Consider the following 18,428-nt stretch of genomic DNA (forward strand, 5'->3'; position numbering starts at 1 on the left):
CCTTTGTAGCCTTGTAGTTTAGTTAATTAAAATTTTTAAAAATACTACTCATCAAAGATATAGATATAATTGATTAGTAGCATTTCAAGCCAAAACGAGCCAAACACGAACAAACAAATATTTGTTCGTGTTGTTTGTGTTTGGCTCGTTAACTTAGCGAACGAGCCGAACGCGAGCTTCTTAATGAGCCGAACGCGAGCTGTTCATGAACAACGAGCCGTTTTGACAGCCCTATACGTGATAAGCGATCCTCCATCCATGAGTGTGGCTTTTGCTTAGATTTGCCACATTATGGTGTATTGATTGTCATGCCTGCTGCCCCTTTTATGATTTTGTATATGCGGTCAAAAGTGTAGGTATAGTTTTCCTGCATCTGATAAGCCTGATAGCAGGGGTGGTTATAATTGGTTAAAAGTTGGTTCATTCTTTGCTCAAAATCTACCAGCAACTTTTAGATGTTCTTAATGTTTGCTCTGGCAAACTTATAGAATTGGGTTTTTAAAAACTTTTATTGAGGATATAGTTGTCATTGTATTATTTCCTTTTGTTGCTTATTTTTTATTGACCAATCTAATTATGCATTTACTATTGCCAACCCTTGGAACAACTTATCAGTTAACTATCAAATATATTTTTCTAAAGTAGCCCCATCTTACTCTTGCGGTTGGGTGGTTCGGCTCCCACCTTGGATCACATGAGGCTTGTACATAAGGGGGTGTGTGAATTTGAGATTAAATTCACTCAAAGTCCATTTTTTTTTTTCTAATCTTTACCATGAAGGAGAACATTTTGGCAAAAAAAAAAAAAAAAAAAAAAAAAAAAAAAAAAAAAAAAAAAAAAAAAAAAAAAAAAAAAGAAAAAGAAAAAAAGAAAAGAAAAGAGAAAATCATTTTGTTTTAATAATATAATGCACATATACTTGAATGTTTGCTAGTTTTTCTGAATGTGCTTGTTCTTATGTGCATATTAGCGTGCCTAAAGCATATTGACATCCGTCCACTTATTTTTATAATGGAAATCATCATGCAAAATTTTGAGATTGATCACAGCCCTGGAAATTGCATGGCTTTGGTTTTGATGTTATTTTTCATCTAAATACCTCTTTCTTCTGTAGTTGTAGCTTTGAAAAGGAAGAGAGACGAGCTTTATCAAACCTTTTGACACTAGGTTTTGAAAAACTTACTTTTTTTTTCTGTCATTATTGAGGAAGCAGGAATATGTATTGGACCTAAAGTATCTATACTGATATGGTATCATATCCTTATCTATGATGACATAGAAAATATTCACTACAGATGCCATATTAAATTCAATTTTAATAAGAATAAACTATGAAACCAGTGTATGTTGTATGCACAACATAGGCTATTAACAAGTTGTCACTTTTGGTTGCTTTAAAATGTCTTCTTATCTTGTTTTTCTTAAGATATTTGAGATTGTTATTTTTAGTCCTACATTAGATGGTTGAAAAATATGTTGCCGTATAAATAATTTCATGTCAAACTTTTGGGTTAAAAATAGATTTGACCATTGATATATTAAGCACAACGTTAACACTCTTTGGTTTGCATCCTCCTAAAGATTTTTGAACTTTAGTCATTTTTCTTATGCCATATGAACCTATGATTTTTATGTTCATGTTTAGTAGATCATAATTTAGTAGAAAATTTGGAAGATCCAAATAATCGAATGTACAAAAATTTAAAAGGAAACAATTTATGTTATTATTTTATTTATAGCACAACTTAGATTGATAGTAAGGATTTTCCTTGTTTTAAATTTTTTTTTTGTTTTTTCGTCCACCTGTTTTCCTCTAAAAGTCGACAAATTTTGCCTTTGATGATACACCAAGTTTGAATGAGGCCATGGCTTCGAGTTATTGCTCTTATTCTAGGGGCCAATATAATTTTCTCTAACACACAAGAAAAAAATTGTCTTTCATCGGCCTGCAAATCTTCAATAGCTTCATTTTTTTAGGTACTTTTGAGTTGTCTTCACAATCAGTATCGAGATCGAACAACTGTAATTGGTATTTTCTAGGAGATTAATTAGATTTGTGTCCTGGTGGTAGACAACTAAAACACTTCCTAGTCCAGGTTTAATGTAATTGTTCTCTCAATTAATATTAGATTTGGGGAGAACTTTAGGCTTTGCTTTTGTATTATTGGGGTTGTCATTTTTGAACTGAAGGGAGCTCAGTTTGGATCCTAAAATCCCTCATTTAGTCTTTTGGACAAGGTAAAATTATCCCTCATCGCAATTGATAAGGTTTGGATACTCTAGATTGTTGTAATTCGATTTTATAAGTGAAACTGCAAAATTCACAGCCTGTGAAAGAGACCATATCAAATTCATATGTAACTTTTCTTGGATTGATCTTTTAGACCTCCAATATATTTGACCACGAACTGCTAATCTATTCACTGAGATTATTTCTGGCACTTAGTCAATAAAATTCAGTTTGATCTCGTTGCCTACACCTTGGGCATTATAAGTATAACATCTAATCATAATCAATGGGAAGGAAATAATCACGCATTAGTTTGCTTCATCATCGCCCAGTTTTTACAATACAATGACCTTCGCGTTTGTGGGATTGAACCAACTTCAGCTACCACGCTCCTTCCCACTCTTTAATTGACATACCCTATACTTCACGTGTTTTTTCAGAGGAATTTCCATATACTCAAAGAATGTGTCTAAAACTTGATCCTAATCTTAATTATCTTCTATATGTGGATGACCGCCAAAATAAGGGATATCCAATTTCACCTTGAATTCGCTCTGAGGACTATGTGTGTTTCGACGAGTTAGCGGCTTTGAACAACATTTTGTATTACTTCAGATTCCCAATAAGAGATTTTGGGACACATCCTATGTGATATCCAATCATCCTCAAGCTCCATTCTGATGTATCTTGTGGAATCTTGATTAAGTAAAATGGGATTTCCCCACATTGGTAAGGTGGTTGGTGTGTTCTTTGGTTGGGAATTAACACCCTTGGATGACTTGAGCTCACGCTACACCTCTACAACAAACTGTGGAAGGTTGTTTCTAGAGAATCTAGAGTGGACAATGCCATAAACACCGCTTCCTAGTCATAATTATCGTCGCCAATTGGATGTTTGCCGATTTTTCATAGCCATGAAAGGATTACTAATGGTCCTTCATATACTAAAGCAATAACTAAAAATTTTATACCCAACTAATTTAGAATATTAAAGCAAAATTATAACTAAATCTCTATATTAAATTCAATTGGTAGGAAAGGCCTGGTATGCTGTCTGATGAGGCCGTAGCTACTACACCACTTGCTTAGATATCTACGTATTCAGGCACATAGTTAACAAGTGATCCAAAACCAGGGTGCCAAGAGCTTTTGGAAATGGTAGAAATTATCTAAGATTAAGAGAAATGATTTCTATTGAGGAATTGATGGGATTTGCTTGATTCCTATAATCTATTCTAGAGTAGAGAGAAGATGGGCTGATTACCTTGCTTCTTAGAACTAGCATCTTTGAGTTTGATCAAACCTTGGACTGCATGTTGATGAGAGACAGCGGGAGAGATAGAGAGGCTTTCTTAAGCCTCTTGACTGAGAATTGGCTTACGACTGAGAATTGGAGGTGGAAAATATGTAAATTATTTCAAGGTTAGTTAATGCATCATGAAGACTCATTTTATAAAAAATCTACGAGTCATCTCTTTATATTCATAATCATAACTAAATATATTAATTGAGGAATTATTATCTTAAATTTCTGAATTCATTCAATTTTTTGTTAGCCATCCTCGAGAAGTTGCTTATAATTCAACAACGACAACAATAACAACAAAGCCTTAATCCCACTACGTTTGGTCGGCTACATGAATCCTTTTTCTCCATTACGCCCTATTTAGTGTCATATTTTCATTTAGTTCTAGTAAGTTAAATCATTTTTTATACAATAAGCCCAAGTCTTCCTATGTCTACCTCTGTCTTTCTTGACACAATTCAAATCTAAAACATCTACTCTCCTAATCGGATCGTCAAATGGTCGACCTTTAATATGACTAAACCATCTAAGACAACTTTCTCTAATTTTGTCCGTCACAGGATTTATTTAATTTTAATTAAAGTTGCTTATAATTCGAGTACTTAAAATTAAGGAGAAGGATTTTGTAGTGTGATTTTAGGTTTGTTTTTAATTCTCACAATATAAATCGATCTTCTTTTCTTTTCTTTGTCATCTCTTCCTATATCTGATATTTAAAAATTACAAAATTATAATATAATCTTTCCTTAATTTTTATTTGCAAATTTAATTTTTCAAAGTTAACATTGCAAAATTTCTGGCCACTATCTGTTCCCCCATGTTATTTGCTTTTGCAAATGAAATCAATCATGAAAAAATAATGGCTTAAAAATAAGATCAATACTAGCTAATGATATTGATCTTACTTACATTAAAAATTGAATTATTTCTAATCCAAACTAAGTAGCTTATCTTATCTATATCATGCGACTATCTAGCTAATAGAACCCATCATCAGAATTTTTAGGCAGAACCCATTTCCATGATGCCTAATGTTTTGATGAGGCTGAAATATTTTGGTTTATCATAAATTGATCAGGCTAATGCACTAACCTAGGCTGCGGCTTGCATCTTTCTTTTATTGATCATAAGCATAATTAATACAAATTTTTTTTTCTACCCCTTTGAAGCAATTTCATGAAAAGAGCTATTTCCTTTGAATCCAACAATTTTATCCTCCATCATATGTTGTCCCCTAGGTAAAGGGTTGACTTTTTTTTGGGTACTCATCTTGTGGTCCGCTCTATCACTTGGTGGATTTCTTTGGTCATATCCATGCCCTTTTGGACTCTCACACGATTTAGGAACTTCTTTGTATACATAACTTCTGAGAGATCAGTAAGCGTAGATTCTTTTCTCCAGCATCTCTTTTCTAATTCGAATTATTCTTCCTTCTTTGCATATTTATTATGGTGGATGCACTGAAGATATATTTCATGATGTTGGGATTGGGTCAATGGTAGCATTGAGTTTTGTCCAACCGTTTGGAGATGTCTGATCTAACCTAGTGTAGCGGATGCACCCTCACCAAATAGCGAATCGAGCATTTTCTACTATTTTACTCTAATATAGAGTTATAGAAATTCTGCTTTAGTATTCGGTTTAGTTGGGTAACAGGTCATAAAGTGATTGTTTTGAGAAGGGACTATTATCAGTTTTTCCCATTTTCAACAAAGATCTTCTTCCACTCATCGCCTCCTTCCTCTTTCATTTATCCTTGGGCTGCATCAAATTGGTATTAGAGCTATGACAGATTTCAGTAAACGTCTTGTAGACTACGATGTTATTTGTTGGGAAACAGTGCAGGAGATGTTGTTCGTTCTCATCCATAAGGTGAACACTTTAGACATAGTTTTCCAACAGTGTGGAGGTTAACGAGAGCTTAAATCATTCAATGGAGGGGATAGCCCCCCACCATCGAACATTCTAGCCATTACATCAACTTTTGATAATCCAATTCTACTGAATTAAGATCCCACTAGATTCATAATGGTGATTTCAGAAGATGATCGGGTATTACCTGAGATGAGACTTGTCATCATTGAGTTTGAATTTGAAAGTGATACAAGCATTGGTCATTGTAGTTAACTCAATAAAATGTCAATCACTGGCTCCAAGGCGAATTCAATGTGAAATTTGATGTCCCTTATTTTGAGGCATCTAGATATAGAGGACTATTTGGATGGGGAGCAAGTTGCAGATGCATTCTTTGAGTATATAAAGATTCCTCCAGAAAAAGTAAGCGGGGTTGGTGGTATGTCGATTAAAAGGTGGAGCTAGAGCGTGTTGACTGTAACTGGTTCAAGCTCGCAAACGTGAAGACTGCCCATGAGGATGGAGCAACTGCTGCATTGTCACATCCTCCTTAGCGATCAAAAGCAAATGTTATACTTGCAGTACCAAGTGATGGAACTGTAAGTGCTTACACAGAGGAGTTCTATCGACTAAGTGTCTAAAACAATCTCAACAAAACTGATCAACATTCAGTGGCAAGTTATATTGGGGTCTGACTCAAATATTTAATTCAAGATAAGTTAAAGATAATTCAGTATGGTCCCTTTCACATGCTATGAACCTTGTTTATTAAGTTAAATTTTAGCAATCCAGAATATCCAAAACTTATCAATTTAGGCAAGGGTAGTTAAACACAGTTCGGAAAATAGACACAGGATGTTAGGATCAAAATCGAATTCCCTTCAATTCCAAATCAATAATCTCAACATTGCAGCAACAGATCCTCAGGTTCTGCCCATTCCAATGCTAACTAGAAAAACACTGGCACAAATATAGGACTTAGGAAGTGTTGTAGATGTCTACAAGCAATACACAGGTGATGACAATTGGTAAAATAAGTATTATTATTATAAAAGCCTATAAACGGTTACAACCAATATGCTGAAAGGGAAATACAAAAAAAACACACACACACACACAACTAAAGGGTATCTAAAGGGTGGTGGAGATTGGCTAGGTGTATGGCTGTAAACGAGCCGAGCTTGAGCAAGCTCAAGCTGGCTCGGGTTCGGCTCGTTCGAATAGCTCGTGTTCGAAGTCGGCTCGTGAACAATGTGTTTGTGTTCGGCTCGATTTAAATATTCATGTTCGTAAGAATGCACTAACCACATTGTCACATGAGATGTTATGATTTAAACTTAAACATAAATATATATAATATATTATTATATAAATAATATATGTAATATATTGTTATATAAATAGTTATATAATTTTTTTATTTCGAGCTAAAACGAGCCGAACACGAACGAACAAGGAGTTGTTCATGTTCGGCTCATTTATAATTCGAGCTTTAAAAACACGAGCTTTTTGTTCGTGTTCACTTAACTAACGAGCCGAACACGAGCTATTCGCGAACAACGAACTTTTTGACAGCTCTAGCTAGGTGGGCTGGAATGGGAAGTTTGCGGTGTTGGAGGGTGGCAAATCTAACATGTAAGGTTTATAGAAGGTGGATGAGGTGTTCTAGAGCTTGAGGACAGCTGGAACAACAACAAAACGACAAAGGGAGGGCGTTGCGGGCTGCAACAGAGAAGGTGGAGGGCTGGGACAGTAAAGGCAGTGAAGCGGGGGAACGTATCAATGGTTGAGGAGGGGAAAATTGCAGTAAAACAATGACTGTTGGTCTAGGGCAGTTGAACGACTGTTGGCTGCTAGAAACAGCAAGAGGGAGGGTTGGCGGTTGATTTGGAAGGAAGACAACATGAATTTTGGAAGGGAGGTGGCCGGAAGGAAGAGAAATACAAGAAAGAACAACGATGACTGTCTAGGGCGGCTGCAGCGAGGGAAGAGGTGTGACAGCGAATCGAGGGGTGTGAGGAAGGATGATCATAGATAAATACTCCCTTGGGAGCGAGCTACACTCAGAGCACCACTCGACCCTTAGAAGTAGATCAACACTTCAGACGATAGCCGGAGCACCACCCGTCTTTGGATACAACTCTAGAAGGGAGAAATCAGAATGCTAACGGCTATCCTACACATAAACACTACAATAACTAACTCTAGACACACAAAAACAATATATGAATGCATTAGGCAATTAAGGAGTGACCCACTCCTCTGAGCGGAACTTTCAGAAGCTAGGAACTAAACCGATCCAAAGCTTTTGCCTTAAGAGATCAGCGTCGGTCCAACACTTCCCCGTCCACGTCCCAGTCCAGTGTGTTTGCCCCCATGTCCAACACTTCTATGGTCATATTCAACACTTTTACACTCGTGTCAATCTCTCTGGGTTGGGGAGCTTCGACCTCATTCGTTGAAGCTTCTATCTCCTTGTGGTATGAAATCAACTTGGACACTTTGAAAGTGGCAGAGCAGTTACAATCTCCCTGTAAGTCAATCCTGATAGAATTGTCATTCCAAAGCAAATTTTAGTAGAATAAGTATTCATCCTTTGCTAGCACAATCTGAGCTGCCACTATTGATAAAAGAATATTCTCACAAATCAGGTCTTGAGCCACTACATCTATAAATTGCTCTTCCCACTTCTCATGCTCTGCTAGATGTATCTGATAAACATGTATGTGAGAAAAAATCAACTAAGACAAAATATGTTGCAGGTTAGTAGTAATCACTTAGGAGAGACATTTTCTTCTTCTCTAATAAGACCTGAATTCCATTGAATAATTTTCTTTTCCACCAAGCTTCTATGACAATTTCCAAAGCTATTGTTCGTCCTTCCCGTCTGACCATTTGTCGGTGGGTACAAGACTAAACTGAATTTAATACCCAATAACTGCCTCTGATTTTCTAGAAGTGGTATTAAAGAGTCTTATCTCTAATATGTTGATCCTCCTTCAGCAGGGGCAACTCAAGAAACATACTATGTATCTGAAAATTTTAAATCCTCTTTTTTGAGATTGCTGTCTCTAGTTTTAGCTTCTCAAACTCATGACCATTTTGGACATTCAATGAAAGTTTTACGAATGCTTCTCTCAACTTCTACAAAATGGCAGTTCGAGGCAGCTTAATCTCATACGTTGCATGGATGTCCATTGTCTCAGAGTCATTACCTTCTAGAATAACTACTATTAACTCAACTAGAGCCTCTCTCTTGAGTTCAATTTAAATCAATGACATCTCTTCCTCGTTGGCTGGCAGCTGGTACTCCTTTTTTGTGTCATCACTTTCTTCAGTGTTTACCATGTCATTGTCCATTTCTTGAACAATGCCCTGCTCAGCGAAATAGATCATTATCCAAGTTGTGTAATATGATTAAATATGTCCAAATTCGTGCCACTTGAAACACTTTTTGGCTGGAACAAATTTGGGAGAACAGATTGATTCCACCTGTTCTCCAATCTGAATTACTGTCTCCTCAAGCGGGGTCGGCTTGGTGGTTCTGCTGGGTGCACTCATGTTACTTGATCCTCGGTTGAATTCTGCCTGTAAGATGTTGTGGTCATCCGATAATGTCGTCTCTCCAATTTTGAGGCTAGGTTTTGCACATCTTGTTTGTAATTAATTGGCAGGTACTGGTTTGCATCTCCTATTTCATGTTGAAGACAGTGATTTTGTCTTTTCCCTTAAGATGCGTTTGTGCTTCAAATTTTCCCATCAAAGCAACACTCTTATTTAACTTGCTGATGGCTAGCTTTACAATTTTGTCCGGTGGGACATCCTGACACTCAAAGAAGTTCTACGGTATGGAGCCATTGGATGAACTAGTTCAGATCCAAGTGCCGTCAAAATGTGGCAAATCCACATTTACTTCGAATTTTGGCTTCTCAGATATTTCGGGTCGAGTCTTTAGGATAGAGGTTCTTTGTCCTTGACATCCGTATAGTGCAAGAGATTCACTCCATTCTTTTGATCTAGCAAATCACCGTTGTAGCTATGGGTGACCCTTCTAGATTGCCTCCTCTCGAAGGCGACAAACCTCTGTTGCCGTTGGAGGATTTCCCGCCGCACCTCCTCCATAGAAGGTTCCCAGGCATCCCTTTGTTGATTTCAAATAAACAACATCATAGCATTTTTTTCAGTTCTGGTCTTCGACAATTATCTTTTTGGTGGCGTGATTAGGATTTGTGGTGTAAGGATGGTTGGAGTGGAAAAGGAGGGGATAATTTCTTCTTGGGGGGTTTTGGAGGGGAGGTTGCGATATGTTTGGCTATGACAAATACTGAAAACCTTAGGATATGACTATGGTTAGGGTAGCTCATATGTCAAATGATACCGGAGTTAACCCAAATGACAATAGGTACAACAAACATTATTAGTGGAAAAACCAATAGGCGGTTACAAAAAACACTGAAAGGGAAATAAAATAACAAACACAACTAAAATGTATTCCAAGAGTGGTGGAGGTTGGATAGATGGGTTAAACTAGGAAGTTTGGGGTGTTGGAGGGTGGTGGATTCAACAGGTAAGGTTATTGGAGGGTGGATGAGGTGCGGTAAAGCTTGTGGGTGGCTGGAACAATAAAACTTCAAAGGGAAGGTATTACAGGCTACGGTGAGAAAGTGGAGGGCCGGAACAGTGAGGGAAGCGAAGTGGGTGACCGGGACAATGGTTGGGAAGGGGAAAACTGCAATAAAGCAACAAGGACAGTTGGTCTGGGGTGGTTGGAAGGCTGTTGGCTGCCGGGAATAGAAAGAGGGATGGCCGGTTGCTGATTCAGAAGGAGGACAATAGGGATTGTGGAAGGGAGGTGGCAGGAAGAACAAATGCGATGACTATCTAGAAGGCTGTAGCGAGGAAAGCGGCTTGGTAGCGAATTGAGGACTGCAGGGAAAGGAAGGGAAGCTTTGGGATTAATACTCCCTCCGGAGTGAGCTATAGACAAAGCACCACTCGGCCATTGGGAGAAGATCATCACCTCAATTGAGCTACAGTTGGAGCACCACTCGCCTTTGGATACAATCCTAGAAGGGATAAACTGGGATGTCGACTGCTGTCTTAAACAGAAACACGACAAATACCGGCTCTAGACACACACAAACAACATATAAGTACTATTAAGCAACGAAGGAGTGGCCCACTACTTTGACAAGCACTTTCAAAACCTAGGCAACAACCCGGTTCAAAGCTTTTACTGCAAGAGTTCAGCGCTGGTCCGGTGCTTCCCCACCTGCGTCTTGGTTCTGCGCATCCACACCCGTGTCCAGCACTTCTACACCCTCGTCTAGCGCTTCTACTCCCTCGTTAATAGGTCTAATGAATGTCCTAGAGCGAGTGTTGGAACTCAAATACAACATATTTGAAACTCGGTGCACCTCTAATGCAAAGTTTATGACCTTTTAGTGGAGATAGTGGGTGTATTGAAAATATCATCTCTTTAAATATTGTGAAGGCTTTATAATTACCCACCACAAAAAATACTCAATCTTATAAAATTAGTTAGGTTAAGAAGGGTATTGAAGTACCAGTTAATGAAATATACAAAATATCATTCTCTGTTTGAAAATAGTATAGTTATGATGTGTAACATGATATATTAGATATAGATGTATATCATGTTATCTTGGGCAAACCTTGACAATTTGATGAAGGGGTGTAGTATGATGGTCGAATGAATGTATATGTTCTTGATTGGAAGGGCTGATGAGGGAGATTAGTTCTAAGTAATATCAATTTGAAGAATATAAAATCCGACAGCTGTTTTCTTGATTGTTTCTAGGCCTGAACTCCCACAAGTGTTCAAATTTTTTGATCAGCTGTTTGTTTGTTTTTTGCTGTTAGAGCAAGAAAACGGACTAGAGAAGTCCCTCGTAGTAACCAATTGTTGTTGCGACAATTCAAAGATGTGACATCAGATGAATTGCCAAACAACCTACCATTGACGAGATCAATGAAGCTTTAGATTGACCTCATCCCATGTTCTACACTTCCGGATACCTCATTATAAATTAATTCATAAAGAACATCAAATTCTACAAGACATAAGTAATCTTCTTGAGAAGCAGTTCATTCGTCCGAGTTTAAGATCATTCATTGTGCCAAAACTTGTCACAAAAAAAGTACGAGAGGTCACAAATGTGTATTGATAGCTGATCTATCAACAAAATTACCACTAGATTCAATTTTTTTTATGCCTAGATTGAAAGAGTTCATGGATAAACTTTATGGATCCCAATTGTTCTTCAAATTTGCATTCAACCTGGAGATGAATGGAAAACACCATTCAACGCTTGAGAAGAACCCTTTGAATGGAGGATTATGTCGTTTGGAATTACGCAAAACACCAAACACTTTCTTGAGATTGATGAACAAGGTATTGAAGCTATTCTTAGGGTAGTTTTTGTGTGGTTTATTTCATTGATGTACTGGTTTATAGCTCAACCCTTGAATTATATTTAAACACTGTGCATTAGTATTTGGAAAGCTGAGAGAATAAAAGTTTTTTATTTCAATTTGGAGAAATGCGAATTTGTTGTCCACAACATCCACTTCCTAGGGTATATTATTACTCTCACGACCGACACAAGCATGATCTTAACAATCCAATTGTGCCCTATCCCTTAGTTTATCATTGAAGCCTGTAGTTTTCACTGTCTAGTAAATTTATATATAAGATTTATTGAAACTTTCAGTGCGCTTATGATTCCTGTAATGATTATTAAAAAAAAAATCTCTTGGCAAACTGATCAACATAATAGTTTTGAAACCATCAAAGAAGCGCTCTCTGGTGTTAATAGTACCTCACTTTGACAAACTATTTTAGGTTGAGGTTGATGCTTCAGCTATGAGAATAATGATAATTTTATAACAAGAGGGGATTGAATTCCTTTGTTAGAAATTAAGTGCGTAAAGATAGAAATGATCTACATATGAACAAGAACTGTATTTCATTATACAAACCTTAAAATATTGGCATCGCAATCTAATTCACCAAGAATTTATGCTTTATTGTGGTCATAAAACCCTAAAATTTGTACAGTGTTGGTAGACATTAAACCAGATGCATTGAGATGGGTCGTTTATTTGTAGGAATTCAGTTTTGTCTTCGATCATAAATCAGGGCTAAGCAATATAGTGGTGGATGCTCTTAGTTGAAGATCTAGTTTACTAGTGTCTATTCAAATTGTGATTACATCCATAGAATCCATTAAAGAGCAATATGATCAAGATGAAGATTTTGCTAAACTTTGGTAGAACTGAATTAGTAAGTCATCACTCGCAGACTACTTATTTGGTCAAAGATATTTGTTCAAGGATAATCAGTTCTGCATTTCTATTTCATGCTTGCACAGTCATCTCATCAAAGCCATGCTTGCCAGCGAGTTAGTTGCTCACGCTGGATGTGATAAGATGTTAGCATAACATGTTGCCGTTTCTTCTTGCTCAAACTTTGTAGAGATGTTTATCACTTCATAGAATATTGTGCTACATGTCAAACATGTAAATGGACTTCACAAAACAATGACTTTTATCCCCCTTTACCTATTCCATGCATAATTTGAGAAAACTTGAGTATTGATTTCGTCCTTTGTTTACCAAAGACGAAAAGGGGCTTTGACTCTACTATGGTGTTAGTGGATCAATTTTCTAAAATGTCGCATTTTATTCTGTTAAAAGAGGTTTGATGCACTTAATATTGCTTGGCCTTTTTCAGAGGCATTGTTTGCCTCTGAGCTGTCAGGGAGTTTGACGCCTGATCGAGACACCAAGTTAATGAGTTATTTTCGGAAAGAGTTATGGGAACTCTTAGATACAGATCTTCAAATGGCTCAACTTATCATCCCCAAACTAATGGAGAAACGGAAGTTGTAAACATGATTTTAAACAATATGGTGCGCTGCCTAGCCGGGGAGCAACCCAAATGATTAGATGAAGTTTTAAACCAAGCTGAATTCACATATAATTCCGTCACGAATAGATCGAATAGATGCTTCCCTTTCAGCATTGTTTATACTAAAGAGCCTAATTATATTGTAGATTTAGTAGTTCTTCCCTATCCGTGAAGTTAAACTGCTGAAAATCTAGTTGTCGATTTCACATCAATAATCTAAGCGTCAAATCCAAGCTTGTTAATAGTGCTACCAACTACGAACTCTAGGCTGATAAAAAATGGCATTATATAGAATTTAAGGTAGGAGATCTTTTTATCTTTTACCTCCAAGAAGAATGGTTTCCTATTAGCACATACTCGAAGCTCAAGCCCTGTAAGTTGGGGCCATTTGTTATAGTACGGAAGATCAATATAAATAACTATGCCGACTTGAACATATCCCCAACATTCAACATTGCTGATCTTTTCAAATACCATCGGCTAAATGCCGTCCTTACAACAAAAGTCGAGTCAAGTTCTTTTGAAGTGGAGGCGAATAATATTGTGTAATGGCTGCACCCTCATCAAATCTCAACCCTTTTCTAGTATTTGAGTCTATTATAGAGTTATAGAGATTAGCTATTAAACTCTGTTAGCTTAAGCTGTAATTTTGTTTTAGTATTTTGATTAATTGGGTAGAGGTTATATAGTTACTGCTTTGAGAGAGGAGGGACCATTAACTGTTTTTCCCTTTTTCAATACAGATCTCCAAAATGTTACAAATTACACAAACATACTTAAATTTCAATAAATTTACATGAAACTACACCATTTACCGCAGAGATCTGGGATGCACTAAGAGCTGCAGCAGAAGCTGATATCAACCTCGCTCAGGCAATAGTGGACAGCGCCGGCGTCATCCTCGCCCACGCCGATATGACGCTCGTTTATGATGAAAGAGGTAATAAGCAGATAAGAACTCCTCAAATATTCTACAGAAACATTTCCATTAATAGGAAGCTTTTAATTGCAGGTGCTAAGTATGAATTGCCCAAGTATGTTTTGAGCGAGCCTACTAATCTGATTCATGATAAGTCTCCTAATGGAGATGACTTGCATAAATAAGGCTCTACTAAATTATATTCTGTATATGATCTCTTCTTATTTCTATAAGTTTCTGCTGGAAAAAAAAAAAAAAAACTGGTGATTGTTAATTATGAAAATTACATATTTGCATCTGAAACAATTCAATGTTTGCATATTGAACAGTTAAAGCTATTATAAAAGGCATGGTTTTTGAGTGATGTGATTTCAGTAGCATTGCATGCTTTTCACTTTGAAGGTTCAAAAAATTGAATGGGGGGAGTTGAAAATGATATATTAAATATTAATATATCTTAAATATAATTAAGTAATGCAATGCTAATGCAAACATGTGACAAAAGTTAGGAAAAAAAACTAGTTTTTTAAATATAGAAATATCTAAAATGATTTATTTATTTATATTTAAATGACTTAGCTTTTGGTTTAAATGACTTGATGTTGAGAAATTAGGGCGAAGAAAAATAGGAATCGACACAAATCCAGAAGAACACTTAGATTTAATGAGGTTCGGCAAAGATGCCTACGTTTTCGGGAGCAGAGCGGCGACTTTTTCACTAATCCAGAAAAAGAGTACAAGATATAAAATAAAATAAACTAGTGTTATAAATAGATATATTTATAATCCTAGAAAGAGCAGAAAAGAAAACTTTGAGTACAATATGTAATTATCAAATTACTCATGTATCTAACCCTTAACCCACATAAAGAAACTCTCTTGATTTGAACAGAATCTTTTGCTCCGCTCCAGCATTATCCCTTATATGGTATATGAGCCATACCTAACTCTTGATTAAAAATAACAATGGTGATTTAATCTTAAATTTGCAAGCTTATTATGTTATTCATGAATCAAGGCAGTACATAATAAAAAAGAAAAAGAAAAAACTAAATATTAAATACAATAAAAATAATAAGAATTGAAATTTTTACAGAAAATAAGATATAATGATAATTAATTGTTTTTTAAAATATTGCATACAAAAAAGGTTAATCGGTATAACATAAATATTTAAAATCTAATACTTTATTATATTTTTTGATATTTTTTTAATTAAATTTAAATTTAATTTTTAAGGACGTGCGTTTCAATTTTACATTGATTCTTTCAGGGTCATTTACATTTATTCCACCTAATTCTTATGTATTTACATTGTTTTATTTAATTTAGCATGTATTTATTAAAATAAGTTATTTCCAATGTTGCACAACGTGCCAATAAACACATATTATCTTGAAAACTCACTCGTTTATAAATTAATTACTATATATATATATATATGCCTTGACTAGCATGAGCTTCTCGGGAGCCACTTATCGAGTCGAGTGCGAGTTAGCATACAAGCCGATTTGTCACAATTACAACTCTATCTAAAGTTAATGAGATTTAAATCAACACTTGTGACTACAGAGACATAAATATTGTTAGGATTTGAGAAATATGTAATTTATTGGTGTGGATTTAGATAAATAAGAGTTTTTTGTTGTCTTTTTCTATCTACTTTCTTTCATATATGTGTATAGAAAATGTGTCAGAATTGATTCCAACGAGAATTAACAGCCTAGAAGGAATAAAGTATGACACAAGAGAAACCATCAATAGAAAGATCATGATGCTCGTATATCAGATCAGATGGAGCCGTCTAAGCCAAAGCTGAAGGCTAACTGAGTCGAGAGAAGGACAAAAGGACGACCAATTGATTCGAATCCAAACTAAATGTACTAAAACAAAATAAATAAGTATCCAAGCAAACCACTATATGAAAGTCAACTGAAGCATGCAACCTATCTTCTGGTAGATATGTTCCGAGAAAAGAGTTAGTTCCTCAATATCACCAGTCATCCTATGGACGTCTTTGAGTCGTATCATTAAGGACCAAGAATTGACAATAGGATGGAGTCTTATTTCATACCAGAGGCTTTTCCTTGTTGAGAAACGAGGTGTCGATCAGATTACAACGATTCACCATATGTCGAATAATCTAGTCTGCTCTACCGACAAAAAGCTCATTTAGAGATCGAGGGTCGACAACCAGACTAGATTAACTAATCAACAAAGTCTAGTAGATTAAATTAGTCATGCCGACCCAAAATTAATCAAGCTCAGTGGATTGACAGCACTAACTCAGCCTAGCCGACCAAACAAGCCTCACCATGCTAATGTCAAATAAGTTTAGCCGACTGAGCCAGAGATTAGTCGAGCGATGGATTCATATATATAAAATACTTAAAATATCATGTATAGGCGCATTAAAATAGGGGCAGAAATGTAATGTCATTATATTGTATCCTCTCCAATATATATTTTATTTTTTAGCGACGGTTTGATAGCCCTTTAAGGTAGAGAGCAAACTCAATGCACATTTGTTGGCTTAAAGAATCATAAACCACCGTATTAAATAACGATTTAAAGTGCCGTTTAAAATGGCGGTTTAAATCGTAGTATATATTAAGTCTTTAGCGACAACACTTTTAGGATGCGTTTGGGGCAGCTTGTGCTTTTCAGGATAAACCTCGTGGTCGAACTAAGCAGCTTGCGTCTGGTGTAAAGCGGGTACCGCGTTTTTGGATAAGCGGGTAAAATGTATGATCCAAACGGTAATGCGACGTTTTCAAAAATGCCTCTGCACTTATAAGTTGCCCCAAATGAGCCCTTAAACGGCTAGAACGCCCTTTGTGGCGAAGAGCAAGTACAATGCTCATATGGCGGCTCATAAACCGCCATTTAAAATTGCCGTAGGTCTAAATAAATGTTGTGAAAATTAATTTTTTTTTTGTAATCATTTCAGGAAATAGACAAGATATATTATTGTTCCCTCTTTTTCTATCTCTTTATATGTATGTCTCTCCCACTCCTTTTCTTTTCATACGCTCCATTCTTTGGGGTGTGATTCACAGACTATTGAATTTGAAAATGTCCGTGAAACACAACTAAGAAATAGAGCGTCATAAAGAGAGAAGAGAGAGAAAGAGAAAGACAACAATGAAAAGTAAAAGCGCGTAACCTTTATTAAAAAATTGAGCTCCTATTTATAGACATAGGCTTGTGAGTTTTATAATTAGAAGTGTGTCATCAAATCATTAGTATCTGAGGGGGTTCTTTTAGTACATTACATATGTCAGATATATTAAATGACAGGTAGACTTATCCAAACAGTGAGGGTCCCGACGATCGGTGGATACACAATCGATTGTTTTCCCTTGATCCGTCTTGTCAGCTTTTAGCCAATCGTCACACCTTGGTCGACCGGTTGGCCTTGGGCCAATCGTTAGGCTTTTTAGTAGCTCAATCCTTAGACCTGGCTTCAAGGGGTTCTTTTTACCTTAGAGTTGTTGACCGATCGACAGATTCCTACGTTCGTGACAAATTAGGATCGACAATATATTTGTTGATGTTTATTTGTTTTATTATTATTATTTTAATATCTATTTGCTAATATATGGCAATTTTCGTAGCAATAAAAAATGATTCTTGAAGAATGGATGAACATGCCAACGCATTCTATTTAAATTACGTGCACTAACATTTGCATACTAAAATATGTCTTAAATTATGAAAAAAAGTTAATTTGTAAAAAGTTAAAAAAATATAAAATTTAACGATGAATAATATATATAAAATTATCATTTATATTAATTAACTATAATCAAACTCAATATACGTAGAAGAATGGCTAATTAGTATAAGATTATAAATCACCTAATAGGATTAATTACTCATCTGATTTATTATAAATTGACAACATTAATTAATAAAAAAATTAAGAAGATAAGAAGCAAGAAAGTGGGAGGTCCGGTGACCTCCTTGCTTTTTTTATCTAGCCATTATTTAATTTTAATTTTAATTTTTTCCTTTTATTTTTTGAGGCATTTATATTCATACAACGTACACAATTCTTATGTATTTGCATATGTAAGACCTAATTTTTTATATTTACATGCTTAACACTCTAATTTTTGACATCACAATATATATATATATATATATATATATATATATATCTATGTCTTTAAATTTTAAAAAA

General features: G+C 35.7%; 1 protein-coding gene across 1 annotated transcript in view; it reads left to right on the forward strand.

Moving 5' to 3' along the window:
• LOC110029689 (ubiquitin domain-containing protein 2-like) overlaps positions 1–14,607 on the forward strand; it is a 27,806-nt gene extending 13,199 nt beyond the window's left edge. The window contains exons 3-4 of the mRNA XM_020732101.1: positions 14,144–14,263; positions 14,336–14,607. Coding sequence (XP_020587760.1) covers positions 14,144–14,263; positions 14,336–14,427 — 212 coding nt within the window. The 3' untranslated portion in view covers positions 14,428–14,607. The remainder of the gene's footprint in view (positions 1–14,143; positions 14,264–14,335) is intronic.
• The last annotated feature ends 3,821 nt before the right edge of the window (positions 14,608–18,428 follow it).

Source organism: Phalaenopsis equestris, unplaced genomic scaffold, assembly GCF_001263595.1.
Source record: "Phalaenopsis equestris unplaced genomic scaffold, ASM126359v1 Scaffold000600, whole genome shotgun sequence".
In the NCBI taxonomy this organism is placed as follows: domain Eukaryota; kingdom Viridiplantae; phylum Streptophyta; class Magnoliopsida; order Asparagales; family Orchidaceae; genus Phalaenopsis; species Phalaenopsis equestris.